Source organism: Euprymna scolopes, chromosome 18 (genome assembly GCF_053919585.1).
Source record: "Euprymna scolopes isolate OS-2025 chromosome 18, ASM5391958v1, whole genome shotgun sequence".
Taxonomy (NCBI): Eukaryota; Metazoa; Mollusca; class Cephalopoda; order Sepiida; family Sepiolidae; genus Euprymna; species Euprymna scolopes.
The window spans coordinates 44,082,140-44,094,319 of NC_136499.1; the positions used below are offsets into that span (position 1 = coordinate 44,082,140).

At 31.7% G+C, this 12,180-nt stretch overlaps 1 protein-coding gene across 1 annotated transcript in view; it reads left to right on the forward strand.

Moving 5' to 3' along the window:
- The first annotated feature begins 253 nt into the window (after positions 1-253).
- LOC145297605 (transmembrane 9 superfamily member 3-like) overlaps positions 254-12,180 on the forward strand; it is a 140,445-nt gene continuing 128,518 nt past the window's right edge. The window contains exon 1 of the mRNA XM_080143664.1: positions 254-728. Coding sequence (XP_079999790.1) covers positions 648-728 — 81 coding nt within the window. The 5' untranslated portion in view covers positions 254-647. The remainder of the gene's footprint in view (positions 729-12,180) is intronic.

Consider the following 12,180-nt stretch of genomic DNA (forward strand, 5'->3'; position numbering starts at 1 on the left):
TGTTTCCCCAGTGAGAAAAATTAAAATCTAGACACAGGTTCGTTTTTTTTAATTTTATTTATTTTATATAAGAGATATCTCTCTCTCTCTCTCTCTCTCTAAAAAAAAAGAAAAAAAAAAAAAAGGACACCCTAGATAGGACAAAATAAAAATTGCCCTAGTCAAGCAGTATCTCTCTTCCTTTAACTTAGAACAGAACAGATACTACACTGTGATCGTATTCCGAAATTGTGAAACATTTGTAACTTCCGCCTCTCCTTCTTTCGATGATTTTGATAATTTCGTTCTTGTTTTAACTGTTGTCTTGTTATAACAAATAAGACCTGTTTTCTAAAATATTTATTGCGCTTATATGTGTTTGTTAAAAGAATAATGTATTAAATAAACAGATTAAATTATGAAATAATTATTTTGATCTGTTTATATGTAATTTTCTTTTTTATATTCAAGTTTGCCTGCATTATCAAAAAAAAAAAAAAAAAAAAAAAATCGTCATACAGAGTGGTCTCCCTTGTCTACCTACATGTCGTTGACGTGGCCGATGGATGCCTCCGCCATATTGACAGAACACTCAGAAGAGTTTCCTATGCAATCCACTGTAATATAAACTCTATTTACCGTCATCGGGAGCTCGGAAAGACGCATAGATGGCTTTAAGACTATTACATTTCACTTATGTCCTTTTTGTCTTCCTTTATCGCGTCGGATGCGATGAACACAATCATATGGTAAGTACAACTTTGCAACGAAAATAACATCCCTATTGGAGTCGTGTCATGGCAACGATTCACTGTTTACGCATTTGGGTTTTTTTTTCTCGTTAAAGCTGTTCTATCTTTAAATATGGTGGAAACGAAATCTATGATGTTTGATTTTTATCTATGATCGTCTTTCCCGTTTGAACTGTCATGTCGTTTGTTCGGTTTTATTGAAATAAACGAATAAAAAGAAGACGCCGCCGCGTTCGTTGACATTTTTGGTCCACACCCTTTATGTATAAAAATTCATTTCAGACTCCTTTGTTAAAGAAGGCGAAAATTACAATTTCCATTTTAATATCTGAGAGGATGTTAAAAGCCTTTTCTTGTATCAAAAGAATAAACAAAATATTTTAGATTATATAATATCCGGTGTAAGTCGTGGTGTATATTTTTTTCTTTTAAGAAAGGATAAAAATGTCTCCGTCTCATTAATATATATATATATATATATATATATATATATATATACGCACGCACATATTGGAAAAAAATACTGATGTTTAGCTTCGAGACGAAACAACACCATTGCTAAAAATAACAATAGAAAAAACAAAAAACAAACGTTATTTATAAATGTTTACTCGCACAAACAAATCTAAAAAACGTAATAACCTTTTTGCTTTTCGTAAATGTTTATTCACCTTTTCCCTTAAAGTGTGTTTAAACTAATAATAAAAAAACTGTGTTCAAAATGCGTATGCTCTATAACGTAGCCGGTGGTGACTGCAACGAAACTTGACGAAATAAATACATATATATATTTTTTTAAATCCATTCTTTTTTAAAAATCGATCGTGTATTTTTCGCCAATAATGACACGTCTGACTACATAATAAATTTACCTTCCTAAATAGGTATCTACTAGTTCACACATAAAGTTGATAAAATTATCAAATAATTGAACGCCCCACATAGACAGAAAAAAAAAGAATAAAAACCTACTAAATCATGATCTTTAATAATTTATTTCTTTTTTGTTAAATAAAATCTAAATGTTAGTTTTCGTTAGTAAACAAAATAATAATATGCACACACACTCACACACACACACAACGTACGAATGAAATACATTTCAATTTCCTGCTGTGATTGTATTGGATTTGATAAATACTATCTTGTAGTAAATACTATTTATCGAGTTAAATACTGTTCGGATTTGATAAATAAAACCAGCTTTTTCTTTCTAGTTATGACCTTCGTGTTGTCTGAAAAGAAAAATAAATTTACATAAAAATCAAAATGAAATGCCTATTTTTTTTTTATTTTTTATTTTTAGTTGCTGAAAATAAAATTTACTATATTTTATCCTACACGAAAAAAAAAAAAAAGTAGAAAAAATGAAAAACTCGCGCACATACACGCAAAAACAAAAAACACTGATTAAAATATGATAAAGTAGTTTCGTATTTTTTATCTTATATATATTGTTATGTATGAACGACAAACGATCAATATTTAAATTAAATCGAATGTCTACAGTACAAAATTTTTTTTGGTTTACGTGTACGATGACGACACTTAAAATATTACTAAATTTACTCTGCGTGCGTTGCCTGTTTTTTTTTTTTTTTTTTTTTACTTTCATTTTTGTTTCGTTTTATTTTTTATAAGTAGGATTTTCTTTTGTACTCCTTGAGCGTTGAGTTCCTTTTACTAAATTGATTATAAACATTTTTAATTTTGATGTAGACAGTTACTAAACCTTTTAATCTTTGGTATCTGTCGGTTTACGGACCGCACTGAAATAATAACGTTATTCAGAAAGCCATTCTTAACGAATGACGAGAAGGACTCTGGTAACTTTTACAGTTTCACCTAACGATTCAATAGACAAAATATATCGTAAAAAAAATTGAATTTAACTTGAAAATCGTATCCAAAGATAAAATAGAACGGCCCATAAACTGCACAAGTATCCAGTCTAGTACATGAGGAAATTACTTTTAAAGCTATTTTAAATGCTCCTACATTTCGTTCAAATTTTTTGATACTTGCAAAGAAAAGAGTTTCGGTACTGTCCTGAAGATCGATGGTGAAATTTCAATCAAGTCAGTCTCGAAAATGTTTTGATAAATTTTTACTTTATTTCCATCTTAACATTTTTCCTTTAAAATGACGACTTTTCTACAGGTTCAGGTATGCTGAAAACGAATATTGGATTTAAATTTTCCGCCAACAAGTAGTTTTCCGGATATTAAGCAATCTAATTCTTTATAAGTGGTGGGTGGACTGGTGGCCATTGTTGTATGTGCATATATTTAAATGCGATATTCGTTTTCAGCATACCAGAAAACGTATCATTTTAAAGGAAAATGTTAATGTGGAAACCAAGTAAAATTTACCAGTGAAACTTGAAAGCAATCTTTTATTTTTATTCATTTACTTACCCCCCCCTCCCCTCTCTCTCATCGCACGCTTGTCTGCTATTTTTACATTGTTGTTAAGACTTCCTGTTTGGGTTGCTTATTCTTGTGGTTCGACAAGTTTTATACTAATTTTTATTTATTAATGCATTAGGTAAAGTTAGTACAGAACAGTTAACAAAGCCACCTCCCCATGTTAAGAATGACTTTCTAAATCTTTTTATAGTTTATTGATCATGCCCAGTGGCACTGGGCCCCAGTGATTTATGGAAATGCTTTCAGACAAGACATGAAGTCACTTTACGTAAAGAACTAAAAAAAAAAAAAAATAAATAATAATAAAAATAATAATACTACTTCAAAGTCAAAACCTTGCCAATGATTAGTGTTAGGTGGAATAGATTCTGATTTAGAAAACAGCAATTCTTCCCTCTTTGTCAGAAGCATCGCTCATGAAATGTGATGACTAAAGGACAAAATAAGGGAAGTGAGAGTATATCGCGGCGGCCGAAAGTAAATGCAGGGTCCACTTTCTACTCTAAACAACATTTAGAAAGCCATTCTTAATAGAGAGGGGGTTGTTAACTATTCCGTGGTGTCACCTAACAATTTAATAAATAAATAAATTTTTGGAAGCTGAAACTCTTACCAGAAGTTATATTACATATTCAGGAACTGGATTTCACCGGATACAGTTTGCGGCGGACTGAGTCGCGGATTGTTTTGGTTTGCCAGAATTACAAATTAAGTTAAAAAAAACTAAGGAAGCTTCAATATATTATAAGGGGGACGGCATGGTGGTGTTTACTTATTTACAACAAACAGACCATGTATTAATGACTGTCATTATTTTTATAAAATTACTTATGTTGTACAGGGTTCACTCGTAAACTAATTAATCGATCATTCTGGAACAACTGATAGACGTAAAGGGGTTCAAATGTGGACTATACTTTAATTTAGTGTTATGCAAAGTGGGTGGAGCCTCGTGAAATTTCAGATACCTATGATTTTTGTAAAAATTTTAAAATAGATATTTAGATCAATTCAAATTGGCACTTATGGCGGCAATTAAAAGTAAATAAAATATAGAAAAATCTGTATGGTGTACGTACTCGTTGGCGTTACAGAACGAAGAGATCATATTCCAAAAATTACGTAAATCGATCAAATATTCTTTTTAAATAGGAAAATCGGTTTTTAGCGATTTTACTACTAAACTGTATTAAACATAAGCCTGATTTTTTACCTCACAACTTCGATTTGAATTGCCTCCCCTTATTTATTTCATAAGCCCTACGACTCGCTTTGTCGTAAAATTTGATTTTCCTCAATAAAAAAAATACTTGATCAAATTACGTAATTTTTGGAATATGACACCGTTCTGTAACGAGTACGTACAGCAATCATACAGACTTTTCTGTATTTTCTTTACTTTTAATTGCCGCCATAAGTGCCAATTTGAATAAACACCAATAAATACTCCCAAAATTTTATTTATTTATTATTATTATTAATTTTTTTTTGCGTAATGGTTTTCAGTGTATAATGAGGATAACCTCATTTGGAAATTTAAGTAAGCATCGAAAATTCAACTATTTCAGATTTTCATAGAATTTAATTGAATTTTGGTGGTGATATCTTGATTTTAAAACAGTAAAATAAACCACACTAATTTTTCAAACCCCCCCCCCAATCGACCTCTCCCTCGTTAAGTTGAACCTCGATCCAAAGCAATGATGTAGTTTATTTAGTATGTATTCTGTCAAAATTCTTTTTCTTTCCTTGAGAAATTAGCGATATTTGTTCTGAATTAATATTGTTGCTTGTGTAGTTTAAGGACCGTGCTTTTTTTTTTAGATAGGACTTTCAAATTAAATGCAATTTTTGTTTATTAAATTAAGTGAAAATAGAGAATAGTTCAGATGCCTCCCCCCTCTCATATTAAGAATGGCTTTCTAAATGTTATTGTAGCACTGTCCATAAACAGTACGAGTACAAATTTAGTTTTAGTTTAGTATTTAGTTTTGAAACGCGTGAGACTGTAGAAAATTGATATTCTAATTAGACAATTGAATTAATGTGGACATTAAGACCAAACATAAAATAATCCAACCTTGTTTCCCGAAGATTTCTTTTAAATTTTTGGAAAATAAATAAACAAAAAACAACAACAAATATAACTTTAAGAAAGGAAAAAAGAAACACCCGCTACTTTAATTTTTAGATAAACTGATTCTAAGTCAGTTTATCATGTAATTTTAACTTAAAATGACCCCCTCCTCTCTGCTTGAAAAGTTTGTATATAAACATGATTATTTTATTGAAAGACTGATAATATCCATTTTATTAAAGATAAACGATTTTTTTAAGAACTATTTTTCTTTTCCATTCTAAACAAACCAGTTGGGTGGGTCTTATTAATGTGTTTCTTTTATTGTCACACTCCCCATTTTATTTCAATAAAATCGTATGTATTGTGTGTGTGTGTGTCTGTGTATAAATCCAGGCTAGAGATATTCAAAAGTAGGAACTAATGAATTCAACGAGGTTGTTAGATAGTGCTCGATTACAAAAACTTTTTTCTTTAGCATCAAATGATTTGGGATCACCTGATGAACTTCATCAGTGATGAAGTCTCATTGACTGAAACAGATGGCTGTTTGTTGTGACCAAATGTAACTGTTTACCTTCTAATATAATATATATTTATTTTATTATTTACTATAATAATTATTGAATACTTACAGACCCTAGTGTCTCATCCTTTCGGGAATCATCAGTGCAGGGTGACACGATTACTACTGCCGGTCGGGAGATTTTGAACTCTGCAACGAAGTTATAACAAAATTAAATTCAAACTATTGAGAATATTTTAAGTAGGATTATTCATAGAGTAAATGTGGCATTGTGGTGACTGCTGAAGTGAAATAGATGGGGAAAGAAAGTACAAATTTTTAGATGAATGGGTCAGAATACGTTAAAAGTAAAATAAACTGCAAGTGATGTTGTCCTCCCTCTTGAGGGCCTTTTGCCTGATTTGTTAAGTGTATAAAGTTCTTTTGGTAAATAAATAATTCAGTGTTATATCTGCTCTGTTTTCAGGGAAGGAGAAATCCTACTAAACTGAAATAATTTTTATTTCTGTTTCCGATCGCTCCCCCCTCCCCACATTAAAAATTTATTTTGTGCCTAACTCTGCCCTTGCAGGGAGATAAATAAATATGAACTTGATGCTTAATTGATAATAATCACAAGATTTAAAAAAATGTAATAACAGACCTTGTAGAAAATATAACATGTTTTGCATATGGATATATACGCCCTCTCCACTCAAGAAGGTTCCACACCAAACTAATCAAACTATTTTTATGTCTGAACAATTTATTTTCTTAATCTGTAATACCTGAAAATGAAAATATAAAAAAAACACTTTGAAACTTAATGCATTGTTTATTTATTTATTTATTTATTTTTTATTATTTATTGTTAAAATGGTGGTGTCTTTAGTCCCTTGCTTCTCCATAAAGGCAAAGTTAGACACAAGATCTGTTTTTAATATTAGGAAAAATCCGTTTTGCAAAAACGGAGCACTCTGGATTGGAACAAAAATAAAAATTGGCTCAGTCTAGACTGAGGTCAGAAAAGATGTATCAGAGCAAATATTACACTTTACACCTAGTAAAAGTTTGAGGAATGATGAAAAAAATGACTTAGTTTTGCATTCAAGAATAAATTTTCTTGATTTGTGTATGATCTGAGCTCAAAAGTAAAATTAAAGTTGTTCTCGGAGAGGATCTACTCCTGGGATTAGTGCCTCTCCTTTGATGACAAATAAGGATGAACTCCAAATCTTTGTAAATGTTGGAGGGGGGGGGGGTCCCTAAGAAAAACAAAGATTTGGCATTTTTGGTCCACTTGCCTGCACATCTAAATGTGATGTGGAAATTTAAAATCGACCCTGTTGTATTCTATTCTGATTATGTGTGTGATTAGCAAAATTATCCCTCCCCCCCTCTCCGTGCAACATGAAATTGCAATACTTGCCAGAAGAGTGGCTTCATTCATATATTTTATTTGTTAGGGAATACTTCCGTGTTTCTCCGAGTTACCTCTAGAGCAGACATCATTGGTCACAATGACTACTACTCTTAATTGTTGGAAAATGGACTTTGGAACATTATTTGGAATTTCTTAATATGAGAAATCATGTAACCTAAATAAATTGCAGCGCTTTTGCACAGTTACATTTTTTGTTGTGAATTTAATTTCTTACATGGATTTTTGTCAGAATCCCCTCATTCCCCTTAATGCAGACTCATCAGAGTTCATAATTTGCCTCCCCACAAGAGCAGTCGGTTTTTAATGTGGAGAAAAAATAGCCCCTCCCCCAAAAAAGAGCACCCTGGATTGAGGCAAATTAAATTTACTTCAGTCTATAAGGATCTTCTTTCTTCCATTGACTGAGGATAGAACAGATACTATGCCTTTAAGACCAAATCTGTCTTCTCCCATGCTGACAAAGTACCTATTCACTGCCTTCCATGAGCGTTTGATGTGACACAAAATAAAATTAAAAAAAAAACTCTCTGGAATGAAAAAAAAATGCCTCTGTTTAGAATGGTTCTCCTTCTCAAACCGGGGAGAGAACAGATACTATACTTTGAACTCAACTTGAAGGTAAGCAAATGCTTCAAGGCTTACTGATTGTTGAATCTTTCTAATTTCAACTTCTAATTATCTTTTAATAGGTCGTGGCTAAAATATTTGTCAGTTTTGCAAAAAAAAAAAAAAAAGTGGAGGTCCCTGAGTCTCTCATGCCAAGTCTTGGGCATTGTGAGGCCCATTAAAATATCTTTTTAAACAATATTAAATTGCATATAAAATTTCTATTAATATATAAAATAAAGTTAGTGGTTTATTGAATCTTTGTAGTGAATTGGTTCCTTCCTACAAAATTAATATTTGATTCTGCCCCTCCCCCTTGTTTTTATTTATTTATTTATTATTTTTTTTTAAGGGAATGTTAATTTATGTTAACAAAAAAATGTATTTCAATTTCATTTTTTTTTCAAAACTAGCAGGGAGCCTGGCATTGCCTGGTCGTTAAATACGCTTAAATATATTTTGATTAATGCAGATGTATTTATTATATTATATTGAACCCCATATATATATATATATATATATATATATATAGTAATGATTTAAAAAGTTAAAAAAAACAAAAAACAATGACTCCTGTGCCACCACTGAGAATGAATCAAAACCAAAATGTTTAGCTTAAGGTTTATTTTTGCCTCTACCGTTAATGACCGAGCTATGGAGACATGTTTGCTGGAATGCTAAAAATGAAATCATGAACTAATAGCTATTACGTTATGCATGCATATTTGTAATGCCAGCGTTTGACCTTCACCTGGCAAATTTCATTTTATATATATATATATATATATATATATATATAGTTTCATGTTTGTAGATCAAAAGCCCTAGGAGGAGTTTGGTAGGCAAAATTTTTTAATCAAAAATATATGCATATACATAAATATATATGGAGAGTTTTGTGTTTACTATAAACTTTTTATGCAAATATAAATCATGTAGAATATCTGCATTAATATGATTACACAATAGTTAACTAAAGATGATCATCCCATAAGAAAATCGAAAAAACTGAAAGGGAATTAATTAAAATGAATGTTTAAAAGAATATGCAAATTAGCTATATCTTTTGCTAGTGAATGCAATTCCATGACTCGTATATAAGTTGTATTTTCTTTTTAAATAAATAGAAAAGTTTTTTAATATTCATATCAGTACACAAAAAGAACTTAGATTTACAGGCGTATAGATATAATTTATCAGTCTCTGTATATTTTCGTAATGTGCAGCATCTTAAATAATGGCCTAGATAGTCGCAGGAAGTTGTTAAAATGTACTTGTGGCTAAAGTGAGAAAACAATCTTGGTGTCATTTTCGTTTTCTTTTCCATCCTTTCCTCTGTAATGAAACACTAAAAAAATATAGATCATTTACTTTATTGAATTAACAGCATCACCATATCATGCTAGCTCTGTAGATCAGTCACTAAATATGTCATTCGTAGATGAATTTTGCGAGTTTAAATTGCAACTGGGGCATAATTATTTTTAAACTAATTTTGTCCCAAAATGAAGTTAGAAATTTCAAATTAATAATATTAAACATTGTTTAGTTTTAATTTTTTCTGTAATCTCTTTAATTTATGGAAATTAGGAGTATCGGCGATTCCGGATGGATCAGCTAGTCTGATGATATAAAATTCAGTGAACAGGTGTTTATTTTTTAATCATGCAACTTCAAAGTTTTAAGTTACAAATGTAAAATAACATTTTATGTACTTGCACTACTTGTTTTTCTTTAACAAATTAGTATAAATTGTATTGCTGTTTTGTTTATAAAAACAGGTTTCCATAATTTTATTTTTTAATTAGTCATTAAAAAACCTTATCCCGCAAACAAGAAATTTTCTACTAATCCCAATTTAATCACTAAGTCTAGGACAACAGAATATTCTTTTTTATTTTCTTGATTCTCATTGATATTTTATATGCTTTTATATAGTGATGTGGTCCTTTGTTGATTAACTGTGTCAGATATATACTCGAGAGTCAAAACAACAAAAAGAATATTTTGTTGTCATAGCCTTATTAATCACCTTTTAATTTTAATCTTGTTTTACATAATTATTTTTATACTAGCAGACCCATGTCCTGGCGTTGCCCAAAGAAAATAGACTAGCTCAAGAAATTTTTGGGCTTGACCTTGAGCTATTGAATTATTTGCTGCTTATGATTTTTTTTACTCTAAGTTAGACCACATGATAATAATGTAAAATGGTAACTGGAAAAGTAAAGAACCCAAAAAACTTCAAGTATGAAATTACAATGTTGTTGTGTAAGTTGCTAAAAAAAACCCCTACTTTCTAAGTAATAGTTTGAGAATGAATACAACCTCATGGTGTAAGGTGGTGGCAATGGTAGTAGATTTGGTTGTGAGTGAAAATACCTCCAACTTCTACCTTCGAGATCTACATCAATGATCTCCCAAAACATATACTTGAATACATTCGTTGACATATATGCTGATGACACGACCATCTATGGCAACACATCAAAGGCCGTAAATGACAAAGTTCTCTCTGATTCTCTCTCCTCTGATCTTGAGCGCGCGGTACAGTGGGGGAAGAGGTGGCTGGTTACTTTCAATGCATCTAAAACCAAGCTTCTACCTTTACATCATCAACGCTCTGATCTTTGGCATCAATTGAAATGGATGGCTTTCATCTTGGGGAGGTTCCATGTTTTGACAAGCTTCTGGGTTTGACCTTTACTCCTGATCTGAAATGGAGCACGTACATCAAGTCTGTTGCCCAGGTCGCTGGGAAAATGGTGGGATCCTTCTACCGCTCCAGAAGATATCTCACTACTGATGCAATTCTCTGTCTGTATAAAAGCCAAGTACATCCAAGGATGGAGTACTACTGCCACATCTGGGCTGGAGCTACTAAAAACAGCCTATCCTGCCTTGACAGAGTACAAAATAGACTTTGTGGCTTAGTGGGGGATGCCTTTTCTCTTCCCTGCAACCTCTCTCCCACAGAAGATACGATGCAAGTATGTCTTTGTTTTATCATTATTTCCATGGCAAGTGCTGGTCCAAGCTCCAATCTCTGGTCCCACCTCGCCAATCTTTCACAGAAAAACACCCATCTAGCTGAAACCACTGTCAGTAATTTTCCCCACTCTTTATCTGTGCCTAAATCAAAACGTAGATTCCATGAACAAAGCTTCTTTCTTAGAAGTGCACACCTGTGGAACTCTCTTCCGATTACCTGTTTCCCACCTGACTACAACTTGGATGTCTTCAAATCCAACATGAACAAATTCCTGATGAATCGCCCCCTTAAGTAACTTTATCAAATCTCCAATACTAACGATTACTATGATACTATCCCATTGATTACTGTATACGCAATAACCCTTATCCCCGAGTGGCTTCCAGGCCTTGATTAGTGGTGACCTCCAGGTAAAAAAAAACAAAAAAAAAACTTGTTAATTGCTGACTGCGTTAGTAGTAGAAAATGTATGACTCGTAAAATGTAAAAAATATTGAAAGCCAATGAAAGAAACACTCTTTTCATAATCTTGCAAGAATTTTTCCTAAATGGCTGATTTGCATATGCTGCAATTTTTACTAACAGAGGTATAGTGGTCAGTGAAATAGGGGGAAAACTCGTTTTACTTTATATGTTAGTTTAGCAGGAACAGTTATTACCATGTCTTTATGGATGCAGGGAAGGCTAATAGTTACTAAGATTGATAATAGAATTGGTTTATAAAATAATTGGCATACAAAAATAAAAATGCACTTCCCCTCTTTTTTGTGATATAATGAATAAAGTACTTGGTAAAATTCAGTTGTAATTTGCACTCTTCTAGAGATTGCAGGTTCAATCCTCAGTGCATGTGATACTCAATTTCGAATTACTTTTCACTTTACTCGGCCATGGAATAATGGCATGCTACTCCTGTGGATTAAATAAAGGATTCCGTTAAAAATTCTGTGCAGATTCCAGAGTTTGACACAAAAACTCCAGAGTCTGATCAGATACACTTGGAGAAGATCGGAGGTTACATCGATAGAAACATGAAAATGACAAGAGAACAGTAATTTAAATAAATCAAACATTTTAAAATTTACTTTTGAGGTTTAACATTTTTTTTTTTTTTTTTTCAAGCTTTGTCTCATTATATCAACAACACTAAATATAAAAAATAATTAAAACATTTTATACAAACTACTAGTTGCTGCTGTGTTACAGATTTAAGAAAGTAAAAGGCCAATTGTTGCAAATAAATCTTATTTATTATGGCTCTCTGGCAGCGTCGGATTAGTACAATGACAGATGTTGCCATCAACATAAGCTGCACACCTTTTTTAAAGGGATTGCATTCAAGGAAACAAAACAATTTGTTTCATTGTATTCTGACGATTTCACAGCATTTGGTTCA